Source organism: Halichoerus grypus, chromosome 13 (assembly GCF_964656455.1).
Source record: "Halichoerus grypus chromosome 13, mHalGry1.hap1.1, whole genome shotgun sequence".
NCBI classification, from domain to species: Eukaryota; Metazoa; Chordata; class Mammalia; order Carnivora; family Phocidae; genus Halichoerus; species Halichoerus grypus.
In genome coordinates, this window is record NC_135724.1 from 94,804,962 (window position 1) to 94,831,173 (window position 26,212).

The following is a 26,212-nucleotide window of genomic DNA, read 5'->3' on the forward strand; positions in this document are numbered from 1 at the left end:
GAGGCCCGCTACAACGTGGACGGCCCTTGAGAACATGATGCTCAGCGAAGGAGCCAGACACAAGGGGGAAACACTGCAGGATTCCGTTTATGGGAAGTGTCCAGAACAGGCTGGTGGTTGCTGAGGGCTGGGGGCGGGCGAACGGGAGTTAGCCGCTCGTTGGGCACAGCGACTCTTTTTGGGGTGCTGTCTTTGGAACTAGGTAGTGTCAATGGTTGTACGGCTCTGTGGGTTTGCTCAGCGCCGGGGACGGCACACTTTAGAAGGGCCGAAGTGGTACTTTCTATCATGTGTATTGACCACAAAACCCAAGCAGACCCCACGCATGTCCTGCGGGCTGGCGGGCAGTGAGCTGGGGCTGCCCTGTGCCCCAAACCGACCACGTGGTGGGCGCGCTGCCTTGCCAACACATTTCTGGGTGCATTTCTAGGTGGGTGGGGTCAGCACAATGCGCAGCGAGTGGGGAAGAGCCCACCCTCACTTCCAGCCAACCGCAGCGCCTTTGGTGGATGGGAAAACATACACCAAAAAGCGTGGGGCACCTAACTGGCTGGGCCCGCTTTCGGGGAGTCCTGTCCCAGACCAGCCCCACTCAGGACAGGGGCAGGGGTGGCCTCAGGCTGCCCCGGGGTGCACCTGCGCCCTGGCCAGGCTCGGCCCCGCCCCCCCGCCTCGGCCCTGCCCCCAGGTTCGGCCCCACTCTCCTCCCCCACCCCCCAACCCCCGCCTAGGCTCCGCCCCACCCCAGCACCGCCCTCTCCCCGTCCCCTGTCTCCGCCCGTCCTCTCCTGGGCTCACCCGGCCCCCTCCCTGTCTCGGCCCCGCCCCCTCCCGTCTCGGCCCCGCCCCCGTCTCGGCCCCGCCCCTTCCCCTGCTGTTCCCCACTTACGGTCATGGGGATGTTCCAGGCCATGTACACGTGGGACTTGAAGCTGTCCATCCACACCTCGGCTGCCCGCAGGGCGTTGCGCTTGGCATAGTAGTCGATGTCATTGTTGTAGGGCTTCTTGGTGCGCTCGATGTGGGCCACGCGGGAGCAGGGCAGCACCTCCATGCTGCCGCCACACTGCCACACCTGGGGGGGGACACCGAGGCTGCTGGGTGGCCCGCGCCCCTGCTCACAGGCCCCAGGACACAGCTTCCAGAGGGCGCCGGCCTGGGGCTTGTTCCAGGGAAGACGGCCCAACAGGAGCTGTGGCCTCGGGTTACGTGCCCCTTTGGGTTTCTTACCAAATTTCATCCCCCACCCCATCCCAGGGCCTGCTCAGTGCAGGGGGCCTGGCCCCGGGGGCTTACACACCAGCAGCTGCCCCCCAGCGGGGGAACAGACCTGCAATCTAATTTGAAAAGAGCACGCCAACCACGCCACACACCTCCAATCCAGCACTTACCACACAAACCCTGCTTCGAGCACCCCAAACACATTATCTCGGGCTAAAGAAAGTGTCTTACAGCTGCTTCCTCAAAAATCCCTGAAGACCCTCGCCCACGATCCCCTTTGACGCCTGCCCTGGTCTGTCTTTTCTCAGTGCACAGCCTGACCATCCTGACACCTTTCTGGGGCTGCCGTTCCTCACTACAGAGCCTCGTCCTCCTTCGGGGAAGATGACAGCAGATCTCTGCCTCCTCCCTTGCCCGACTTCGCCTTCAGGAAGCAGAGGAAGGAGGGGGAATCTCACAGCTGAGGATTGGGGGCCCCTCCGGACACCACCCACAGCCGGAACAAGTCACGTCTGGGCAGGTCGGATGTCCTGTGTTGGGGGCGGGGGGAGAGGCTGTGGGTTCCTCACGGTATTCCCAGAACGCTGCGGCCACCGGCTCCCCCTGCCGGGCTCCCAGCCCGCCCTAGACCACCCCTCTGCAGACGGTGCACAGAGCCCAGGGGCAGCTCCTTCACCATGATGGTGCAGACCCTGCCCCGGGACGAGGGGCGCGGGCTGAAGTTTGCTTCTCCGTGCTGAGCGCCGAGTGGCCTACCCCGTGTCCTGCTTCCAGAGCCTGGCGCCGGGAGGACTCAGGAGGGGGCTTCTGTGCAGCTAGCCCGGGGGGGGGGGCGGATGTGGGGAGGAGACTTCCACCACTTCTGTTCACAAGCCTCCGGCCGCACTGCCAGGAGGCTGGGAACGCAGGTGCACACGTGGTGAGCCAGGAATCTTCCAGAAGGCAAACACGGAGCACAAGAGTGGGAGGCCTGCAGCCTCGCAGGGACAGCACTGTGCTTCCCACACACCTCCTGCGGCCGCCACCAGCACCGCGGGTCTCTGGAGGGGCCGCCACGCCTCAGCTGCTGTCCCTGCCTGCCGGCCCTGTGCTCCCAGGGCTCCCCACCCTCACTGCCCTCTCTCCCTCTGCCCTCCCCACGCCCCCAGGGCCTGTGCACCTGCTCTTCCCTCCGGGGGAACGCCCTGCCCTGATCTCTGCGCCAGGCCGCCCACAAGCTTTTGCTCAGATGCCACCCCTTCGTGGAGCTCTCCTCACCCTCCCTTCTGAAGCTGCTGCCCCTTGGGCCTCCTCGCTGTGCTGGTCTGTGCGTCCCACTAACGTGTGAGCTCCAGGACCACTGCCTGGCCCGCCGCACTCAGAACACAGCCCACACATGCCGGCGCTCAGGAAACGGTTGTTCGATGAATGAATGGATTCCCTCTTAGGAATTTGTTAGCAGCTGCTAGCCCCGCGCTGCCCCACAGGACTTCCCACAGGACCTGGGCGGCCAAAATGGTGGCCGCTGCGCCCTTGGAATGTGGCTGGCATGGCCGAGGAGCCGGCGTCTTTATTAGATGTTAACAGATTTGAAACTGATTTACGGAGCCACGTGCGGCTCGTGTAGCCACGGGACGGGATGGCTGGAGAGGTCCCGCCGGATCTGGCTCAGTGGCTTCAAGCTTTAGTCACGTGAGGACAGCTCGTGGCTTCATGGGGGAGTTCAGGACCCCTTCAGATCCTCACCCCTTTCTGGGTTAAACTGGCTGTGGAGGGAGGGAAGGGCGCGTGGCAGGGCGCCGTGTGGCCCCGAGCCAGGACAGAGTGCGCAGGAAGTGAGCAGGCGAGCCCGGCCCCGGGGGTTCTGGGCATCACCACACGGGTAACTTCTGTGTGGGGCAGGAATGAGGCACGTGGAGGTGATGGCGCCACGGCTCCAGAGCCTGGCTCAAGTCGCATCACAGACCCCATGTTCCCGCCCCCCCGGCTAGAGGTGGCCATGCCAGATCATTCTGCTCAGTGAGATGAAAGCAGACATCTCAGCGTGGGGCTTTCAGGAAAGCTACGATTATGGACATGAGGTCCGGAGGGGTGGCAGCCATCTTGTGGCCATGAGGCAACACGAGGTCTGTCCCCCAAGGACCGCCGATGGAAAGTTAGCACCTATCAGCCGTGTGCTTTGTGAGAGGCCCGGATCCCCATCCGGTCCAGCCTCCCTTAGTGGGTTTTCCATCACAGCGTTCCGAACGGAGGAAGCTGGACTGGAAAGTGGTGCTGGGACCTGCAGTGGTGGTTAACTGCGTTCTCGTTACCGAGGCACCGAGCGGTCACGAGACGGGCCCAAGGTCACACTGCGGCTTCATGGGGGGAGGGGCAGGGAGCCAGAACTATTGTGGGATCCCCAAAGCTGCCTCTTCACCCAGAGTGGGGGAGCAGAGTCGCAGGGCCTGAATGGGCCGTCACGCCCACCCCACGCCTCCACCACTAATCATCTCAATCAGCTTGGCTAATTGGCACCCAAACAGAAACAGCAAACACGAAGGGGAGGACCAGGTGTCAGTCTGCAGGCAGCTGCTGAGGGAGGGAGCTCGGGGGTGCGGGACGCCCCGGGCCCCCCCAGAGCAGAGCTCCTCGGATGTCGGAGCCAGGGTCTGAAGGTGGGTTCCAGAGCCGTCCTCTGCCCTTGCAGGCGAGACCTACTGCTTAAAAACCCGGGAACTGTGCCGGGTCAGCCCAGGTGCCAGGGAGCGGCTTCTCCAGGTCAGACTGCACTCGCGGCCTCCGCAGGGCAGTGTGAGCCCGCGGGGCTGGGACCGAGCACCGCAGGGGCCTGGCCAGCACATCGGCGCACACACAACACCCGAAGAAGGTGCCCTGCCTCTCGCTTGCTTCTCCGTTCTCCGCGCCCCTGCACAACCAAAATGGCACTTCGGTGGAGTGCCCGCTGTTCAAAGGCCAGCGCTTCCTGTGCCGGCACAGGAGAGGGAGAACGGGCACCACGGCGTGGCTCCGCCCTCGTATGCAGGGCGCCCGGAGGATGTGCCCTCCATCATCCTTACGGAGTCGCTTTCTGGACTCTTGACTTCATTTAATGTGTAGCTCGGCCGCCCCGCAGCCAGGAGCGGGCACCCACCCCTCAGCGGCCCTGTCCGTCCTCACCCGCCCTGAGCTGACCCAAGAAGGGGCACCTCGGCCAAGCGCACAGAGTGGGGCCTCCGGAGAGCTGTCAGGGAGGCTGGGACAGGAGCCCCTAAATGCTGCTGGTCATCAGAATGGGAGGAATTTAGAATCCTGTGGTCCAGGCCTCACCCCCGATGGACTACATCACGCATACCCACATGACACACGCACACCCGCACTCACACGCACCCCTCCCGGTCTTTCCTGTGTCTGTCTCAGCCCTCCCGCCCTGGAGAGCGGACACTCGGGAGCCCAGGGCCCTGCATCCGGCCTCCTGGAACAGAGGCAGCTCCATGTATCAGCCGGGGAGGCCCGAGTTAGGAGGCCGGGGCCTCCTCAGAGACCCGTGACTCTCAAGACCTTCCGAGTTGGCCCCGCGCAGCATCGCTGTGGTCTCAGCAGGGGACGGAGGGGTAGGGGTCCAGACGCCCGCTCCCCTGACTCACAGTTGACCCCGCAGGCCTCACCACCTCTGGGAAGACCCGGTTAGAAACACTGGTCGCAGGCAACCAGCTCTGGCCGAACTGAGCTCCTGAGCGTTCTGCGGGAGGGGGGTCCACGGGAGGACCGGTCGGTGTCGAAGCTGGAGAGGGGCAGAGAGTGCTACAGCTCCTGGATACTCAGAGCAGCCTGGTCCGCGAGCGGCGCGGACGGTCAGACCCCGACCCTCCTCCACAGATCCCGCATTGTGACCTTACAGAGAGCAGTGGGGGGGGGGGGATTGCATGGGCCAAGCCCCCATTCACTTCCCAGGCCCCCTCGGCTTGGGCCACAAAACCAGGCCAGCCCAGCAGCCCTGGAAAAGCAGGGACAAGCTGGGCCGTGGGTCCGGGCCGGGGACACCTGTCCTAAGGATTATTCAGGAGGGAAGGCTGCCCCAGTGGGGGTGTGGAGAAGAGGGGGTGGATTCTGGAGCGCTCAGCCGCAGGCGGCCGTGACGCCACGCCAGGCTCGTTCGGAGGGGCCGGTCCTAGGTTCCTGCGCTGCACGGACAGGCCAGGCGGGTGGGGGGACCACACTGTGTCTGTGGTTGCAGGGTCTGCAGAGCTCAGGGCTCAGGAGGGAAGACGGGACCTGGGCCTGGACACTAACCACGTCTTCTAATATCTGTATCTGATGCTGACATCTGGGGCCTCGCTGACCCTGGAGGGGCGGCCCCTCCCGGGACTAGCAACCCGCCCAAGGGGCTCCTTCTGTGTGTAAACCACCCAGCCCCCTCCACCCCTGCCTCCGACCCTGAGCAACCCTGCTGGCTCCCCGAATGTCCTGCGTGGCCTGGTGTGCCCCTCCTCTGGGTCCCCGGATGCCCCGCGCAGCCTGGTGTGCCCCTCCTCTGGCCTCCAAGGAACAAGCTCGGTGGTGGCCGAGCCCTGACCTGCGGGCCCCACCACACCGGAATAACAGCAGGGCTGACAGCAGCCTGGGCACCCGACCCGACCCGCAGGGCCTTGGGCCCCATTCTCTTTGTGACCACTTCACAGAGGCGCCCCTACTATTATCCTACAGCTGGGGGGAGGGAGCTCCTGGCCTGGGCAAAATCAGAGTGTGCTCTTTGAGGGTGAGGAAGTCGACAGCCAGGAGCCGTCCACTGGTGTGAACGAGCTCGTCTGCATCCTCCTTACGCACTCTGGCCCAGCCAACGGAAATCGCACTTGGGAGGAAATGCTGCACAAAGGCCTGGGATTTGCAGGCCGAGGGGGCGTGGGCCTGGTGCCTTCCCAGCCACTGTGGCAGAACAGAAGTAGTTAGGGTTCACCCGCGACCTGCCCAGGATCCTCCCATCTTTCTCCCAGGATTTGCAGGTGACACAGCAGGGGCTTTCTGGGACAAAAATAATTCCTTGCCCGGGGATGCATCGTGGTATGTGCAGATGCCTTCAGCGTCCGAATTCAGGCTGGGTGGAGTGCATCTCCATGTGCCCTGATGAGTTCAGGTAGGAAAGATTTTCTGAGCACGGCGCTCAGCTCCTGGTGACGCTGTTTTGTCAGTAGCTGCCTTGACTGAGAGTACGCCATAAGCCCTCCTAAGGACACGTCCTTCCCCACATCCTTCCCCCATCCATTCGTTCACCCATCCATTTACCATCCTCCCATCGACCCACCTATCCATCCATCTACCCATCCATCCAACCATCCATCCACCTGTCCGTCCATCCACCCACCCATCCTCCCATCCATCTGCCCATTGTCCATCCATCCATCCATCCACCCACCCATCTGTCCCTCCATCCGTCCATTCATCCACCCACCCATCCATCCATCTGCATAGTCCAAACAGCCAGCCTGACTATCCAGGCGTGGTGCAGAGCTGTACTAGGAAGATGAGGCTGTCAAGCGGAGAGGTGAATAAGCTCAGCCCCCTGGCCCAAGCCTCCAGACCAAAGGCTGGAAGCTGGCAGGGACCAGGCATCCAGCCCCACAGGACATCTCACCTGGTGCAAAGCCACCATCTTCCTTTTAGCAGTGCGAATCTCCCCCTCCAACAAACAACCACAGCTTCATATTCACTCAGGAGAAAACTGTGCGTATGACTTTTACAGACTTTGCATCTGAACCTAATTTAAAAGATTTACAATCTGCTCGATGCCCCTCCGGCCTGGGCCCGGAGCAGCCGCGGGCTGATGTCTCCCCCTTGTCACCTGGACCCCTCGCTCTGCGGGAGCGATCCAGCTCCAGGGTCAGAATGGACTGGGTTTAGCTTTGGAAAGGCAAGTCCCATGTCCTGGGGCTCAGCTGGGCTCAATTCATACATTTTTGACAAGAAAACGTCTCTCTGGGATGCTCTGTGTACACACACATATGCGCTAGAATGGCTGCTTCCGTGGTCTGTTCCCGGGGCCAGACCCCAGAAACTTCCGAGCTGGGCTTTCATTCCAGGCTCCTGCCATTTGTTTCCCTGAACGTGTTGAACGCCCCAAACAAACAGAAAGAAAGAAATGGTTTCCTTGCTTCTAAACGAGTGGATCTCAAAGTGTGATCCCCGGACCAGCAGCAGCCTTACCTGGAGCACTTCGGTCGGCCGCTCGAGACCTGCTGAACCAGGAACTCTGGGTGGGCTCGGGCCGGCGGTCCGTAGTTCGACAAGGCCTCCTGGGGATTCTGATGTTCGCGGGGTGTGGGGGCAGCTGTGCTAAGTGCCTCTCTCCCCTTCGTCCACCCTCTGAGCACCGTGGGCGCTGGGCACGATCCTCTTGGACACTGCTTGAGGGTGGGGCTGCATGTTCTTGCATGGTCTGTCCTCAAGCAGGGGTGAGGCTGCGCCTCCTGGGTCATGCCCCCCCCCCCCCAGATCCAAGCCCCCTGTAGCTGGATGAAGTGACAAAGAAGGTATCTAGTCAATACCAGGGATGTGGAGATCTTCCCTGTCTCCCCCGAACACACAGAAATGGAAAGCACATTATTTAAAAGTTAAAAGCATGTATGGTTCCCCGCCACTCGGAAGGAGTGGGGACGCGCTGGTGTGCGTGGGGATGGAGCTCAGGGGTGCGGGCCCCTGAGCCTCACGGACGGCTGGGGACTGAGTGCGGGGCCCCCGCGTGAGGCCTGGGGCTGGGCTGGGCGCCCGACCATGAACAGGGTGCAGCCAGACACGTGAGACAGGAGGAAGCAGAGATGCACGGCACCTGGAACCAGGCGACTCGTGTGACAGCCGGGGGGTCTTGGGGTGAAAGCTAAGCCACTCGGTTTCGAGCCAGGGTCTGGGGGGCCGGCACACAGTAATCTAAGACTTCCAGCCAAGGACGGGTAAGCGTGAAGACAGGATTCCCGTAGAGATGAGATCTCAAACAGATGTACCGAAGACATGGGGAAAACCCAACCCCAGACGAGTCAGCCACCAACCCAAGACGGGGTTTGGGAAGGAGAGGGAAAAGGCAGAGAGGGACGTGCGCAGACCGTGAGGCCTTCCAGCGAGGAGGGAAGGAGCGAGAACCGCTCATCGAGAAAGAGGAGAGCGTGAATCAAAGCACGAAGATCTAAGAGCAGCCACAGATGAAAAATACGAACAGAACATGCCGTAAATATGAAAAATGCACTCGTTAGGACTAAGAACCAAAGCTAAGGAAGGCTTGGGCAGCCATCTGGACATGGCTGAGGAGAGCACTCATTCACTGGGACGTGGGACGGAGGAGATCACCCAGAGTGTGGGGCCGAATGGGGCCAGGACGGGGTGTGGAGGCCTGGGGGCGGGGACGTCCCACCAGCTATGTGGCTGGACGCCCAGGCCGTGAGGCCACGTGCCAAGCACCCGGCGTTCTCTGCATTTGTGAAAAGACATCAGCCTCGGTCGACACCGTCTACCAGCACCCGCGGAGAAGACAGGAAGAGGGATGCACCGATGCGAGGGGGTTGGGGGCCCGGACGGTCCCCCCTGCGGCCACTGCTGGTGGCGTGCTGACCGCCGGCCCGCTCAAGGGACACACAGATGGAACAGGAGTTGCTCGAATGTTTCCAAAGTCCGCGTGAAAGGGGAAACACAAGACAGCAGCTAAGAAAACCCTACGGTGACGTAGGGAAGGACGCGCTTGCCAGCACCACCCGTCCTGTGACACGGGAGCGAGAGGACAGGTGCGCGCGCCCCGCGGCACTCAGGTCGTGAGCAGGTGCCCCTTCCCGTCAGCGGGGAAGGATGGGGTATCTGATGAGTGGAGTGAGAAGCCTGGGTCTGCTATTTTCAGACAACAGAAGGAAAGATCACAACCTTCCTTGGATAAAACATCTGTCCCGCACGGACTCAAGCCTTTATCGAGGAAAAGGAACTGCAGGTACCAGAAGGAGCTACGGTCGAGCAGCTGCTCAGACGGGCCTCTCTGAGCGTGACGGCAAAGACACTGAGGACCGGGGCACGCGAGCTGACACGGGAAGCCTCTGTGACAGGCCAGCAGTGTAAGTGACGGACAGGATGGCACCTGCATCACACCCCACAGGGCCAGTGTCCCTAAAATCAACCGGAAAACAAGGAACGCCATCAGAAAAAACCGGCAAAGGAAGAAACATACGGTTAACACACGTACAAAAAACGTCCATGCTCGTTAGCAAGTGAAAAAACGTAAACTAAGCCAACAAAGACGCTTCCTTTGTGTCTGCCGCATTTGCAAAAAAAGTAAAAACATTTATTTAATTAGATCTGTGTGCTATTTAGGCCTGGAAGACTGTCTCCCTCATGCACCACTGGTGAGAATACGCACAGAGACAGACACAGACACACGGACACACAGAGAGACACACAGACATTCAAACAGACACACACACACACAGACACACGGACACACAGACACAGACACACGGACACAAGATACACAGACACATGGACAGACACACAGACACAGACACACGGACACACGGACACACAGAGAGACACACATTCAAACAGACAGACACACACACAGACACACGGACACACAGACAGACACAGACACATGGACACAAGAATACACAGACACATGGACAGACAGACACACAGACACAGACACACAGACACACGGACATTCAAACACACAGACACACACACAGACCCATGGACACATGGACACATGGACACACAGATACACAGACACACATGCAGACACATGGACACACACTCACAGAGACAGGCACACAGACACATGGACACACAGACATACAAACACACACAGACACAGACACATGCAGACAGACACACAGACACATGGACACAACACACGGACACACACTGAGACAGACACACAGACACACGGATGGACACACGGACACACAGACACATACAGAGACAAACACACGGACAGATGGACACATGGACACATGGACACAGACACATGGACAGGCACATGGACACACAGACATACAAACACACACAGACACAGACACATGTAGACAGACACACGGACACACACAGACAACACACAGACACTCTCACAGAGACAGACACACGGACACACAGACACACAGACACATACAGACAGACACACGGACAGATGGACACAGACACACAGAGAGACAGAAACACAGGCACATAGACACATGGACACACACACACAAACATATAAACACACACACAGACACATGTAGACAGACACACAGACACACGGACACACAGACACACGGACACACACATGGACATACACACGGATACACAGACACACTCACAGAGACAGACACACGGACACACAGGGCAGGGGGGACAGAAGGGGGATTCGGCGAGAGCTCTCAAGCGCCATGAAAACGCGCGTTCCATCTGGCAGCGATCCGGTCTGCAGACGTCCACCCTGGGGACGCGGCTGAGCCGCGAAGCAGACGCGGACACAGGGCCCTGACTTGTGCGTGGCACGACGTAGCAGAGCCCTTGGACGGTCTGGAGCGAGTGTGTGAAACCCAGGCACCCGGGCGGCGTGAGCCCGGCGCTGTCCCCAGCCTGCAGCCACGACGACACCGGCAACGGGGACTCGCGCCACAGGACAAAGGCCGTGCACGGGGCACAGCCCTCAGGGAACATCTGCCTCCACGGCTCATGGCGAGGCACGCGGACACATCCTGCGTGTGCACGAGCATCCGCAGACATTGCTCACCCCGTGTGCACGAGCATCCGCGGGCAGCGCTCACCCGTGTGCACGAGCATCCGCGGGCAGCGCTCACCCGTGTGCACGAGCATCCACGGACAGCGCTCCCCCGTGTGCACGTGTATCCGCGGACGGCGCTCCCCCGTGTGCACGCGTATCCGTGGACAGCACTCCCCTGTGTGCAAAATGTCTCTGAAAGGACGCGCATCTGGGCGCCGACAGATAATTACCGTAACTTTCATTCCGTTCTGGTTTGCTTATCTCAGTGTTTTTCTAATAAAAGTCGGTTTTCTGAAGGAAAGAGAAACGGTATTCAGAAATGCCTGCACAAACACTACCGGGCACTTAGTGCGTGTCTGTCGTGTTTCAGGCACTAGGAGCTTCCACCTCACCAAATCCCCGCCAGCCCTGGCATGCAGTCCTACCACACCCCCGCCCCGTGACCGATGGAGAAACTGAGGCTCAGACAGAGGCCCAGCCAGCTAGCCGGCAGAGGGGTCTTCTGAAGGGCTTTTCCACAAAGACGTTCAAGTGGAAGGAGGCACTGCCCCGCCCGGAGGCCTCTGCTCGGGGGACCTGGCAGGCAGGTGAGTGGACCGTGCCCTGTGGGCTGCAGGGAGTGGGGCTGCACCCTCACCGTGTCAGGCAGGCCCACCACTTGCAACTAGAACAAGCCCTTCCTGAAAGCAGCTAGAGCAGGACTTCACCGTCGGCTCCCCACGCTGCCCGGTGCCCGCTGCTCACGGAGGAGGGTCTAGGACCGGCCCGAGGCACACCCTGCACCCCTCTGACGTCCGGCGGCAGCGTGGGGCGCAGGGTGGCGTGGAGTGTGGAGCAGCGTGGGCACACCTCCCCTGAGCCCTCCTGGAGTGACCGCACCACCCCTCTGCTCTGGCGAGACAGGAGTGCATCGAACTCCCCTCTGGGACGACGAGGAAAAACCCACCACCTGGCCCCCAGGTGTCTGACACCAATGCACCCCCCCAAAGAGCCGGGTCTGAAGGCGCGGTGACTGCCGCCCGCGCCGTGAGGGTTTTCCTGAAACACCACGGAGAAGCGGCGAGGCTGAAAGTCTCAAAACAGAGAAGCAAACGATGTCCGGCCTGTGTTCTGCAGATGGCTCTCCCAGCCGAGACACGTGCCGCTTGGTTTTGTCTTGACCTTTATTAACCTAACGGAGGCGATGGATTCATTTCCCCCTAATGGCCCCTCGGACTCTCTCATTAGGGGAGGAACCGTTGGCATTTCTACAATCACAGAAGTGGAACGTGGCCCCAGGACCACAGATTTACTCCTCTAAGGGGGCCGTGCTGCGTGGCCACCTGTGCTAAGGACAGATCAGAAACAGCGTGGCTGCAAGGCTTATCTGTGTGGGAAGGTGGGAGAAAGACCACGGGGCCACGGGACCGCTTGTGGTCTCTGCCATGGGGGCCACACGCCTGCCAGGCACACTCCCGCCTCAGGGCCTTTGCACGTGCCGCCCCTCGGCTGGGAATGCCTTTCCCTGCGGCCGCACGGCTTCACACCTGCTCCGACGTGGTGTTCCTGCCCCGACTGTCCCATCTAAAACCACAACCCCCATCCCTTCCCTGCCCGTGGTCTTCTACAGCTGCCAGAGACAGCGTGCCACACACCAGATGCATGTACCCGAGGTGAGCAGACACCCTGCTGAATCCCCAGCACCTAGGACAGCGTGGGAGACACCAGTAAGAAATTCAACAGGGATAGCTCGCTCTCCCTGGACGTGTTCCCCCCCCCCCAGCTCAGCTGTCTAGCAGGTCACAGAGAGGCCCTCTCCCTTCCAGGTGGTTCCTGTATTCATTCTACAAACGCACGCAACACTGACTTACAGGGTCGCCCACGGCAGCGGACGAGGCAGCGTGGCCCCGGCCTTCACAGACTTAGTCCTATGCCAGCAGGGTGGGGAGGGGGAGGCGCCAGCGAGGGGCCACGGACAGAGCTGCAGGCGGGAGGAACCCGCCGTGGGGCCGAGAGCAGGGGCTGGAAGCAGCAGGGCTGGGAGGGGTCCCGCCAGAGAGGGGCCAGCTGGGCCTGACCACGGAAGGGGAGGCCACCAGGTGACAGTGCACGGAGGTGGGCGGGGCATTGGGCGGGGCGGGGCTGCGGGTCCCGCGGATCCCGGAAGGAGTTTGGGCTTCGTTCTCAGGGCAGGGGGAGCCCTGGGGCTCTCTGGGCTTCTGCATGGAGTGGATAAGGGGGACGGGGCGAGGCCGGGTGGGAGGAGGGCCACAGAGGGGCCGCCACAGACCGCCCCCAGTCATCAGCGTCTCCACGGAACAGTGGCAGGTGTCTGCTCTGGGGACAGATGGAGCACGCCTGGTCACCCTGCCCTCACCCCTCTGCGCCCGTCTCCGGCCCCCGGCGGGTGGGTTTGTGGGGAGACCCTGCTCTAACTTGCGGGCGGGGCGGGGCCCCAGGCGGCTGGTGGGCGTAGGTGAGCTGCCCCCAGAGTCCCGGCTGCGGAGGCACCAGGGCGGGCGGGTGGGCCTGCCCGCACCGCATTGGGAGTGGGGGCGCGGCCGCGTCGCTGGTCCTCCCCGCTGGCTCGCCAGGGCCCGGTAGCCCCAACCCTCTCTTTCCCGTCCCCGCCCCACATTTCCCTTTCTCCCTCTGTATTTATAATCTACGTCACCTTGTGGGGCTGTTCCTGTTTCCCGGCGAGCTACCTTGAACCCGGCAGCAACAGAAGTAGAAGGGAATACGTATGAACACACACGTCTACGCGGTTTAGATGCGTAAAGAATACATAACACACGTGAAGCGATGCCGTGTGAGCACGTCCACCGCTAGCGTCTACACTGGCGTCTGCTCGCACGTCTACACCGTATTCATATCTGTATCCACACCGCGTCGCCTCCCTCCGCAAACCACCCCCGAGCCCCCACCGCCCCCAGCATCAGCCCCAGAGCCCTCCCCTCACCAGGCAGGACCCTGCACAGCCCTGTGCCCAGACCCCACTGTGCAAAGTGGAGACAGAGGTGGGGACGTTCGGGTCCCACCCGTGGTCGCAGCGCCGGGGACTGAGCACAGCCAGGCACCGGGGTCTCCTTTTGCTGACGCCCCTCTTCAAACACCCCAGAGGGCTCCTGTCTACGCTAACGCCCACCTCCGATGCCGCATCGGCCCCCCAGGTAAGACCCGACCCCGTCCTTCCTCCACTGTCTGAGCACCGAAACCATCAGTGGCTGCTGGCTGTCCACGGGGACGCCTCACCTGTGGGGCTGGGCGAGCTCTGCCACCTTCTGTCACCCCGTGACCTTGCGTTTACCAGGCATCAACCCCACTTCTGGACTCCACCATGCAGGGTGCCCCCTCCCTGTGGTCACTCGCCACGTGTGGCCTCTGCTGGGTGCCCCCTTCCCAGCAGGGCATCCCCGTGCCACGGCCCCCCGACACGCAGCACTCTGCCCATCCTCCGGGAGAGCCCCCCTCGTGGGACTCAGCTCCTTTCCCTTTCTCTGACCTGCCAGATTCTCAGGGACGGCGCCTCCGCCCTCCTGCCAAGTTCTGCCCAGCTAGGTCAGGCTCCCAGGGGAGTTGCTGTCCGTGCAGGACCCAGTTCCTGGCGGGGACCCCCAGTCTTGGGAGAACCACATCGCACCACTGTGGGGGGCTCAGCCTGCTCCTCCTGCTTCCTCTGGGGATGGGGTTGTCTGCCTCCCCGGCCCCCGTGCGTCCACACGCCTGGATCTCTCTGCCCCGTTTCTCCCTCCCTGTCCTGTCCCCCAGGCCAGCTTCTGCCCGACCCTGCAAGCCCCCCTGAAGCCACGGCACAGCCCCTGCCTGGCCTCCTCCCACCGCAGGCTGACATTCCCTGCCTGTCCCACTGGGCTGGCCCAACCCCCCTCTGCCCGCCGGGGAGGATCCTGGAGGGGCCTCTGCTCTGAGCCCGGGGGTCGTCAGGGCCACGCGCAGACCCTCCTGCCCTCGGCCCAGCCAGGCTTGCTTTGGAAGGAGACAGGGGAGCAGAGAGTATTCGGGGCTTCCCGCTGCCCCTGCATGGATGCCTTGCTGTGGACACATCCTCCCCAGCGCTGTCCTCTGCTGTCCTCACCGGGTTCCCACTCCCCCCCACCCAGCCCCAGGGTCAGGGGATAGCAGCCCGGCTCCCCAGCCCCCTCGGAGTCTGCAGCGTGGGCTGACGGCTCCTAGGACCCCCGTGTGCGCGCACAGACCCGCAGCGGCCTCCCTGGGGGACGGGGGGGTCAGGCCCGGAGCACGGCACACACAGAGCTCACTTGTCACAGAAGGATCGGGAACCGTTAGTGAAGGATTCGTATTTAATGATCAACACAGTCGAGAAAAGTCAGCATCCTGAAGAATCTGCCAGAATAACTTCCTGATTCCATTTTCAACACGTATGACTGAAGGTTGACTCTAAATTTTCTATTTAAAATTAGACCGTGTCAGAGAATTAAATAGAATTGCCAGCAACTCTGAAATGCTTCAGAGAACCTGAGGTTTGGTAGAAGCTCAATGTATCGGATGCACTAGAACCTTCTAAGCACTTGGGGGGGGGGATTTCTGCTGTGATATCAGACATTCAAAGTGCTTAAGCAGGAGAGTAAACACATAATATTTGTGTCATTTTAAAAGGTTCAAGGGAATTTAATTAACTCAAGGCAGAAATGGAACTGATTGTTGTTGAATGGCATTTAATCTGTTCAACCCGAGTTAATCAAACATTAATCAGAGAAGAAGGGAAGGTGAATGTTCTTACTGGATTAGATTTATAACCATAATAATCGGAGCCCCTAGGTTTAACTTAAAAGCTTGAAGCAAATAGATTTAGAAACGTGTAACTTCAACAAACTGTGTGGCAACTTTTCAAGACCAGCCTTAAATAATCTCTGTGAAGAAAGGCTCCAGAGCAAAAGCAAGCAAACCCCCCCCCAGAACCCAACCCCAACCGGAGCGCAGCTGGGCTGCACCACTGAGCCTACTGAGCCCCAGCCAGGCACCCCGGCTCTGCTCCTGGGTGTTGGCGGGGTGCACGGGGCTGGTTCCCAGAGCAGGTGGCCTGGGCCAGCAGCATCCACAGCCCCTGAGAATGTGCTGGAAACGCAGACGCCTAGGCCCTGCCCCCCCCCAAGTGTAAGTCTCTGGGGTGGAGCCCAGCGGTCTGCATTTTAAGGAAACCCCTAGAGGATGGAGGTGCAGCCCGAGTCTGAGAACCCAGGCCTGGGCACCTGCCCCTGCCCGCTTATGACCAACCCACTGCCTGGAGTCACGGAGTTGCAGACCCGTGAGGGCCTCCTGTCCCGGCTGGGCCCATAAGAGAGGACCCCGTTCCCAAGCCACGTGAGCAGAACCCGTCACAGTTTGGACCCGTGACCGAGTCAGGCCAGAACCGCTGGAGGAAGGCGTCCGCGCCCTCGGGCAGAGCGCTTCAGTTCCCGCGGGAGCTGCTCTCAGGACAGCGGGCGGGCAGGCGGGCAGGCGGGCAGGGATGTGGTTGGAGCGTGAATGCTGTGGGAGGCAGGGGCGTGGGGGCCGGGTCACAACGATGCACCTGAGCAGAGGGCCCAGCCCGTTCCCTGGAAGCCACGCTGGTTTTCAGGAGTGGCGGCCTTGGCACTGCAGGCCCCTGGCCGTGGAAAGCCCGCACCCAGCCCCGCCAGGAACACCAGTCCTCGAATGCGCCGTCCGCTCCGAATCAAAACCCAATTTCGTTTTTTTTCAAACCAAAATGCAGCACTGAATCATTTTTTCTCGAAGCCATTCCTGCAGAGGAGAGTCAGTCCCTGCCGACCCGGCGGTGGGGTGTGGCCCCAGCCTCTGCAAGCCCCGGGCTCCAGGTGACGGCCGGGACTTTGCAGGCTGCCGCGTCTCCATCACCACGGGGACCTCTCCACCCGCCAGCTGCTCAGGACAAGTACTAGCAAGGCGGCTCTGACCTCCCTGAGCCCCCATCCCATCCCCAGCAAACCCTGGGGGCGCTTCCTCAAAAATGCACCCAGACCACGCAGGATCTCACCACCTCCTCCCTGGTCCACACCACCTCATCTCCCTGCATCGTTCCAGAAGCCCTGGCCTCCCTGCTTCTGCCCTCATTCCCTCCACCCCGAATCCCAGGGGCCAGAGGGATCTCGGAAACACAGAAGCAGGCCTCTGCTCAGAGTCTCCGATGGCCCCGGCTCCCTCAGAGCAGAAGCCGGACTTTCTCCTCCTCCCCCCTCCCCACTGAGCTCCTGCTGCACACATGTCTTTGCTGCTGGGGCACATCAGGCATGATCCTGCCCCAGGGCCTTTGCACCTGCCATTCCCTCTGCCTGGAACACCCTTCCTTTCCCCTGATCATCCACAGCTACCTCATGGCACCTGGAGGTCTTTCTATAGATGTCCCTTCTTGGGGGGGGAGACTGCTATCTTTAAAACTGCCCCTCCTCTGCATTCCGGCCCCTCCCTGCCTCCTTTCTCCCTTTGGTGCTTCTCACTAAGTGACACAGTTTCTCTCTCACCTCCTCCCTGGAAGCAGAGCTGTTGCATCTGTTCCCTCCGTAGCTGGAGGCCTGGCGCACAGCCGGCGCTCACAGCATGTGGTAAATGAGGCCCAGCCCCCTGGGGAAACGCGGGCTCCGGGGAAGAGGGTCTCGCCCAGTGCTGGCGGGGAGCAGGCTCTCTGAGCGCTTAAGATCTCCAAAGCCGCCTGCTCAGATGTGTTGGGTTCTGGTTCTGAGGGCTGTCGGGGGCGCTATCCCTGAGGGGACCTGTGTTCCCAGCCACCGACATTCCCCAAAGCCCTGAGCAACAAAGTGCCCTCCCCGGGGGCTAGGTTGGACCTCAGCTTCGGACATCCAAGAGAGAAGGAGCTCTGCCACCCCAGAGTCCCTGATTTGCAACCAAGATTCTTCCAGAACTTTCCATTAGTTCTCCAAGCTGCCAGGCGAGGAAGTTTGAAACCAGGAGGGGCCCCTGGGGTGCAGGGAAGAGGGTGGGAGGGGTGGGGGCCGAGGCTCGTGGATCTCAGCTCAGGGCCTCCCTCAGGGGTGCCCCCGCCTGTGCAGCCCCATGCCCTCCCCAGTGGGGCCCCAGTGGCCCAGTCCTGCCTGGGGCCTTTGCACGAGCACCAGGAGCAGCTACAGGGCCTCCGGTGCCCACGACCCCCATCTGCACCCTTGCCTTCCACATCCAACCGAGACAAACCTAGAACCGTGTGCACGGCAGGCGGGACAGCCCGAGGGCGGTGTCCCACTGTGGACACTCAGTTCCCTGTGCTGAAGGAGCAGCTTCAAATGTTTCCAACCACCCTGCAGCACCGAGAGCAAGTGGTGTTCACAGTGGAACAGACGCGCATCACCGTGGTGGTTTCTCACGCTGACTCCTGGTTCCCACCGGCCAGGAACCAGCAGCGCATGGGCCTGCCCGCCCCACCTCTGTTCTCCGGACGGGTCCAGTGGCCCCGAGCAGCACCACTTACCCTCATGCCCAGCTCGATGTTCTCGCCGCCGTACACCTCCATGCCTGGGTCCAGCAGCCCAATGTCCCCAAAGTACTCCCGGTCCACCACGAATGAGCAGCCGATCATGGCAGGGGTCCTGGCGGGGAGCAGAGACAGCGCATGAGTGGGTCACAGGTGCGTAACCCCGAGCCCCGACCTGCTGTGGGCGCACAGCGCAGACCAGGCGGTGGCCGGGAGAGCCCAGGACTCGGGACAGCTGCTTCTCACCTCCAGGATACAGGTGGGCCCCCCTTGGCGTCGTGCTTGTATCCTTCAGAGCCTGGGAAAGCACCCAGCACAAGCCAAGTCCAAACGCTAACCGAAGAACATCAGCAGATGACAAAAACCAGCACTCAACTCAGGCGAGTTAGTGTAGGGATTTTAAAGACATCAGTTTACTTAGAGAGTTGTTTGGTTGTCCTGACCATCATTTCCCAAGCTTGAGTCACTTGCCTTCCTCCCTCAGCATTTTGTCCCGTCTGTAGGCCAGGACCCAGGGCTGCACTGGGCCGCAGCACAGGTTGTGCACTGCTCAACTCTATGGACCCTTACTGACATCAAACTTTCTGAATAACACACCCTGAAGTTTTTGAGTGCACAACCTGTGCAGCTATAGACTACAGGCCGCCATCTGTTCTATTATTTCTATAATTATCTACACCCACACATTTAAAAACCATCAGTAAATCTTGCCTCGTCTACAGAAATTGTATCTGTGAATTCAGGCATCTGTGTGCTAGTTATATTTTTTCTAGTACGCATTACAAATCGACCAGTGTTGTGGGTCCCTGGGAAGCAGTCCCACGGAGCACCAAGAGTAAATCAGGGCACAATGAGACAGCATCACCGTGCACAGTATCATGCATTCATTCACTCATTCATTCAGTCATGAATTTAGGGAACAGTGAGCGTCTTCTAGGCGGTAAGCATAAAAAGAAACTGAAAGTGTGTCTCTCGCAAGGAGGAGGCACAGTCTAGATGCCGTAAGGAAGCAGGACGTCTAAGCTTTGGTGAAAGATTTTGCCTCAAAACAAAGACGAAGCCCATCTGCTTGTAGGCTGAGGGGCTGGTGTCTTCCAAGCCCTGAGAGGAGCCAGCAAAGGCCTCCCGGCGTCCACGGAGGCCCCGGGGCCGCTCCAGCACCGAGGTGGGGGCCGGACCTGCTCCCTCCTCTTCCAGCTGCTGTTGCAGACACTACATCCCTCTTCACTAAAACAATGGCAAAAACGGGTCTCCATCACAATTTAAGAGAAACATTTCTGCTCAGTGAGTGGGAAGTCAGAAGTAAATGCCCATCGGTCGTCCAAGAATAACAGAGGCATTAAAAAACGATTATCCTTTTATTTGTGCAAAGATTCAATCTGTTCTGTCATTAGATTTTGGTCACAAATCTAATGGTAACGAAATTTTAATGCTGCCTTTGACTTTTCATGGCAAGTGTTTGACGGGTTAAATTATAACTCACCGACATACTGCACACGCTTCTCTCATTTTCTTCATAGCAACGAACAATCTCAGGGTGATCTCTGGTGAATCAAAGTGCCAAATTCCCTGCCAAGTCTATTATAGCTGGTAATGATTTTTTTATTATTGCTCAGAGTTCCAAAATAAACTTAAACTCACGAGGTGATGGGGACGGAATCAGCGGCCGCTGAGTTTGTTTGCCTGGGAAGTTCTTGCCGTGATTACAGAACGCAGCAAGGCTCGGGCTGCTGTGGCTGAGGGGTTCTTGGGCTCCGGGGAGACGTCGCCGTGGGGCACCTTACATCCAGGTTGCTGTGTGACACGCGCGACCCACGGCCGGGGGCCCCCCCGAGGCTCCTGCCTTGTAACAGACGTGCAGACACGCACAGACGCACAGACGCACAGATACACGCTCCCGAGCCACGTAACCCCAGAGCCCCGCACAGAGGGCGGCTGATAAAATGAAGACCCCAAATGCGCCCTTTGGCCTTCAGGAGTCCGACAAAGGTCAAAGGTGAGCCAGCCTGCTCTGGCAGCGTGATGAACAGGTGCTCAGGGGCGTGGCCAGGCACACGCGAGGGGACGGCCCTGGGAGGAACGCGCGGCGTGCTAGCACACGGGGTGCGAGGGGCCGTTTTGCGTATATTCTACGCGAGTGTGTGCAGAAACCGGCGTGGACGGGATCGGCCCGCTTGGAAGGCTCTGAAGCGACCGCCGGAAGTACCCCGTGCGCTCCGAGAGATGGCGAGGGCGGCGAGGGCCGGTGGGCTCTGAGCCCACGGGCCGGGTGGCCTTCCCTGTGCTCGGCTCCTCCACCTGCACCCCGAGGGCAGGACGCGGCCTCCCCACCTCCCGCGGACTGCCGTGCAGACAACCGCGGCCCGTGAACGCAGCGAGTGTCTGCAGCCCGGGAGCCTTGGCCAGGATTGCGCTCCCGACCCCGCCGTGGGCGTTTGGCCCGGGGGCTAAGCCGGTGCATCCACAGGAAGCTGCAGCACAGAGGAGGTCAGCTTGGAGGCCATCCGCGCGGAGGCCGGAGTGAATTCGGGGGACGTCGGGACCCAGCCACCGCGCCTGTGGCTGTGGGAACCACCCAGCACCACGGGAGGCACCTCTCAGAAGACAAGCGAGAAAGTCAGAGAGTAAACGGTCACTGTTCCTCCACGGGGACCAGAGAAGCACCTGTGTGTGTGCCTGGAAGTGTGTCTGTGTCCACGTGTGCAGGTGTGTGCAGGTGGGAGTGGATCTCTGTGCTGGTCTGCAGGTGCACATGTGGGTATGTGTGTGTGTGAGATCCGGGCCCTCCCCCCACGCACTCCTGACTGTGGGAGGGGCAGGGTGCTGGGAGGACCCCCCAGCCGGACCCGAAGGTCTCCCTTCCTGGACGCTTGTCCTGGGGCCCCGTGCCCGCTGGAAGCCGGCTCACACCCACAGGGCCCTCGCCGTCCCCTGGACACATGGGTGAGACTCTGCGCCAGTCCTGGGGACGGGAGCTCCAGCCCTGCCCGTGGGCTCATGGCCGTGGGACGTGCAGCATGCAGCCTGACACGCCGCTCCTGGGTGCACGAGGCGGCCGCCGGGCTGACACACTTTCTCCCGGAAGTCCCGGCTCCATCATTCCCATCCACTCTTCCCTCCTGCTTGAGCCTCAAGTATAATGAAGAGCAAAAAAATTCCCTCAAGTAAATCCTCAAACACCAGCCCCTCCCGGCCCGGCTTCCAATGTGCAGGCAAGTCCATGGGGAGGGCAGCAGCTCTTCCCCCGAGCAACGCAGGGGTGGGGAGAGCTCTCGGAGCGCTTTCCAGGAGACACCCCCCGCTGGGCTGGAAGCCATCCGTCCAGGCGGGGTGGGTCGTACGACCTCCAAGAGCGTCTTCTGCCGGGAGCCGGGTGCAGCGCGTCCTCTGAAGGGTCTGCCCAGCGGGCGGCGGTGGGAAGCCCTGTCCAGGTGGGGGGCCTGAGGGCATCCTCCCGGTGAGGACAAGGACGAGGTGCAATGGCTTCGAGGACCGAGGGCTCAGTACTCAGTGCGTGACTCCAGCCCCTTGAGAACCAGGGGAACAGCCCCAGGGACCCACGAGCCCCACCACCGTGGCCCTGAGCAAAGCCCCCGTCCCCCACATCTGCCTGGAGGCCCCCGTGACACGGGGTCTCCAGGAGTTAGTGCCAGCTCAAAGCCAGCATGCAGCACCCCAAAAACCAGTCATGTCTCCTACCTGCACCCTCGCTGGCCCAGCCCGACGGTCCTGAGTCTCACCCGTGTTGTTACATGGATGACAGTTTGTCCCTTGGGCTCCGCAAAGTGAGCTGGAAGCCGGGCAGATGCCCCTCGGCCTCCCTGTTCACACCTGACGGTCGTCTGGGACATTTCCATGACTGAGAACCGTGCGGCCGCTGGGAGCCTCCACGTGAGTCTCCACGTGGACCCAGGCTTCCATGGCTTCCAGGCCCATGGCCACGGGGACGGCGTGCCCAGCAGGACGTGATTGCCCCGTGAGGAGAAACCGCCAAACGGTCTCCCAAAGTTTTGCCAGTTCTGCCTCCGGGCTCGTGTGGGAGCTCCGACTGCCCGCGTCCTCAGCAGCGCCCGGCGCGGCCCTCCCAATGGGCCTGGGCGCCTGCTGGCGGTTGCGTGCGCATTTCCCTCCTGGCAGAGGCCGGCGGGCATCTCCATGATGTGCCGGCCCTACCCATCTCCTTCGGTGTTGACTCTGTTTAAAGGCTTCACCTGTGTTTTATTTGGAGTTTTGGCATCAGGGTTTTCAAAAGCTCTCAGGTGGTGCTAGTGATGAGCAAAGTTTGAGACAAGACAGAGTTGGGCCAGAAAATCCTCCTTCCCGTGCAGCTCGGGGCATCCAGAGGTTACCAAAAATTTCAGGTGCTTCCCCTTGGGGTCTCTGACTTCACTGACTCCTAAAACGGGAACCACTAGGCCCTTGTTTTGCTTTTGCTCCTAATGAGGGATTATCGAGTGCAACCTGAATGAAGAACAATACCTTTCAAGCTGCTACTCCGAGCGAGCCGGGGACCTGCTGGTCCGCTCTGGACATGGGTGGCTCTGTGCCCTGTTTCGACAGCAAAGGCCCCAGAGCCCCAGCTCGTGCTCCCTGCGGCTCTCAGAGCATCGGGGCCTGTCTCTGAGGATGTGGCTGCCGGGACAGCGCCAGCCCGAGGGGGTTGCTGCCCCGGCTTCTGGGGACTCCCGGTCTTACTGCTCAGAGCAGCCCTCTGTGCTGACAGTGGTTCTCCTTAAAATCAGCAGGGTGCAGGGCTCGGGCCGGGCTATTGCTCCCCAGTGTCCGCTGCCTTCAGGCTGGATGTCCCTGCTGCTCTTTGCCCGCAGGGCTGGTGCTTGGAAGCCCCCGCAAGGCCCTCTGCGGGGAGAGAGCTTTCGAAGGCACAGTGACACACAGCCCCCGTGGCTCCTGGGCACAGCGAGCAGTTTCAGTATTTCGGCAGGGACATGCCAGTTTGAACAGAGTGGGGGGCAGGCGGCTCCCAGCCCCTGAAATCTCAAGCCCCTGTGGGGGGCCCCCGGGGGTCAGCCAGTCCCACAGGCTCCTGGCTGCACCCCCAGGACCTAGTTAGGAAGCCCGGATTCCCAGGGCTCCGCAGACGGGGCTGCAGACCGGAGCTGATGATGGACAGGGATCAGCAGGTGGCAGAGGATCTGGGGGCGACGGGGAGCGGTGGTGACTGCGGCCGCTGGAGGCCCACGCCTGTTCAGACGCAGCCCCTTCTCAATTCGGGCGATGGCCGCCTTGTGAGAGTGTGGGCCTTCCCACCTCCCCAAAGGTGCGGGATCTGTGTATTTTTAACATGTAAAAATCTGTTTTCACGTTTAGGAACCGATTTAAATACGTGCGTTTGAGGACAGCTGTGGGGTCTCTGTTGGGCTCTCGGTCCCGCGGCCCACGCCCGCGGCTCCCACGGGGCGGCCGCTCCAGTCTGTCTCGCGCAGCTTCCCCTGGCTCCTCCTCCCTGCGCGTGCACCCCTGCTGTGCGCCCCCCACTGGTCAGCAGTCCCGCCACGCGCCGCCGGCCCCAAGCCCCGCCCCCGCAGCGGGCGCCCCGCCCCCCGCCGCCCGGGCCCGCCCCCCAGCGCCCGCCCCCCAGGGCCCGCCCCCCAGCGCCCGCCCCCCAAGGCCCGCCCCCCAGCGCCCGCCCCCCAGGGCCCCGCCCCCCAGCTCCCGCCCCCCAGCGCCCGCCCCTCAGGGCCCCCCCCCGGCACCGCCCGGGCCCGCCCCCCAAGGCCCGCCCCCCAGCGCCCCGCCCCCCAGGGCCCGCCCCCGCAGGGCCCGCCCCCCAGGGCCCACCCCCCAGCGCCCGCCCCCAGGGCCCGCCCTCGCAGGGCCCGCCCTCGCAGGGCCCGCCCCCCAGCGCCCGCCCCCAGCGCCCGCCCCCCAGCGCCCGCCCCCCAGCGCCCGCCCCCCAGCGCCCCCGGCGTGCTCACCGGATGGGCGCGGCCTCGTCCCCGCGGTCCAGCCAGTCCTGGGGCGGGATGATGTACATGCACCAGAGCCCCCAGTTGTAGCCGTGCGCCGCGCTGGCGTACTGCTGCAGCTCGAACGTGTCGTACTTGATGTTGTCGATGGCCGGCAGCACGATGCGCCGGCGGTCCTCCCGGATCCGCGAGAGCGCGGGCTCGGCCCTGCGGGGGGGCGCACGCCCGTGAGGAAGGGCAGGGGCGCGGGGACCCCGCAGCCTGCGCCCCCAGGAGGGGCCCGCCGCGACAGGCAGGGTGGCGTCGGGAGGCCAGCGAGACCGCCAGCCTGCCGCGGGGCCTCGCCCTCCCCTTCCGGCTCGGATCCCACTCCCTGCCCCTCCTTCCCTGCTCCTGTGGAAGGTACACCCCCTCACAGGCCCTAATTTGAGGACCGATTATGTGCCACGCCCTGGTCTAACAAACTGGAATACTTCCATAAACTTAAAAAGAACATCCATGCCTCAGAGAGCTTATGGTCTGTTGGAAGGACGAGAGAGGCTACTGGGTACTGTTGTGCAGTGTGCAACCTACACAGCCGTACGCAGTGGCCCTGAGAGGGTGGGCGGGCAGCCATTAACATATAAGGGAAGGTGTGTTAGAAGGTGACCGGTATCCTGCGGGAAAGAGAGCAAGGTAAGGCCGACTTGGGGTTGCAGTTTTAAACAGGGCATCAGTGTAGGTTGCCCTGGGCAACGAGCAGGAGGAGGTGGGGGGCCGGTGGGTGTCAGGGGGATGGGGAGGGCGCGGCCAGCGCTGAGGCCCTGGGATGTGAGCCTGGAGTGGAGAAGTGGGGGCAGCGGACATGGTGAAGCCAGCGAGCAGAGGAGCCCGAGGACGCGGGCTCTCGGGGGACCTCTCTGGACAGCAGCGTGAGTTGCAGACTGTGCGGCGAGTCCACGGGGAAGCAGGTGCGGCTTCGCCCTTGGACGTGCCCCATCCCCCGCAAGGACGAGACACGACGAGAAGCCCGGCCTCTGAGCTGGAGTTCAGCTGTGGCCATGGGCCGCCCGCTGCCCGCGTGACCAGGAGCCGCAGAGAGGCCGGGAGCCGCGGGGAGGGGGGGGAGCCACGGGGGCAGGTCCTCTGGTCCCACCTGGCGACATCTGCCTCGTGGCCCATCCTCTTCCCCATCCTGCTGAGCAACAGCCTGGTATTTACCTGCTTTTCAGCTTCACGAGGAGGATTAATTAATTACTGTTCGTAAAGCACCCAGAGATGGAGAGCCCTCTGTAAATGCCACATCTGCTAATGAGGCAGCATCCCTGTGGGGGCTGCTCTGGGAGGGGAGGGCTATTTGCAGATGGATAACTGGGTTTTCGGTCGTGAAAATGAAAGTTACACTCGTTTAAAATTGCATTTGGAGTGACAGACTCGCGCCTCTCCCAGACGGCTTCCAAATGCCCGAGGGAGGAACCACTACCAAGTGCGGTTGTGCAGTGCGCAGCCTACACAGCCCCGTGGAGTGACCCTGGTGGGGGCAGGCAGTGATCCGTAATGAAGGATACAAGGTGATACACACTGTGGTTCTCGAGAAGAAGGGCTGTCTCACGAGGGTGGCAGAGCGGAGAGAAACGGGGGCCAGGAGGGGAAGCCGAGCAGAAGAAACTCGCATCTCTGCCAAGCGTGCGGGGACAGAACCGACCCTCGTGACAAGCGCGTGGTGCTGGGGCAGCTGAGACCCTCCAGGAGTGGGGAAGGAGAAGGCTCCACTAGGAGACGCCGAGCCCCTGCTGGAGCCAGCGGTAGCTGGAGGGAAACCACGACCTTGGAGACCCGGGGGGGCCAGACCCTCGCAGACCAGCTGGGGACGCGGGAACCATGCACAGGGACCGCGCAGACTCAGGACCGCGCCAGGCCACCAGTCCTCAGTCGGAGCCGCCACCGCCG

The 26,212-nt window shown here is 61.7% G+C and overlaps 1 protein-coding gene and 1 long non-coding RNA gene across 2 annotated transcripts in view; both read right to left on the bottom strand.

The window, feature by feature from the left end:
• GALNT9 (polypeptide N-acetylgalactosaminyltransferase 9) overlaps positions 1–26,212 on the bottom strand; it is a 79,888-nt gene that overhangs the window by 8,394 nt on the left and 45,282 nt on the right. Inside the window, exons 5-7 of the mRNA XM_036108753.2 lie at positions 24,293–24,490; positions 18,354–18,471; positions 890–1,075 (exon numbers count right to left, since the gene is read on the bottom strand). Coding sequence (XP_035964646.1) covers positions 890–1,075; positions 18,354–18,471; positions 24,293–24,490 — 502 coding nt within the window. The remainder of the gene's footprint in view (positions 1–889; positions 1,076–18,353; positions 18,472–24,292; positions 24,491–26,212) is intronic.
• On the bottom strand, positions 9,089–10,997 carry LOC144379959 (uncharacterized). The gene is made up of 2 exons (XR_013443570.1): positions 10,922–10,997; positions 9,089–9,315 (listed from the first exon to the last, which is right to left on the bottom strand). It is a non-coding gene; the product is annotated as an uncharacterized LOC144379959 (long non-coding RNA).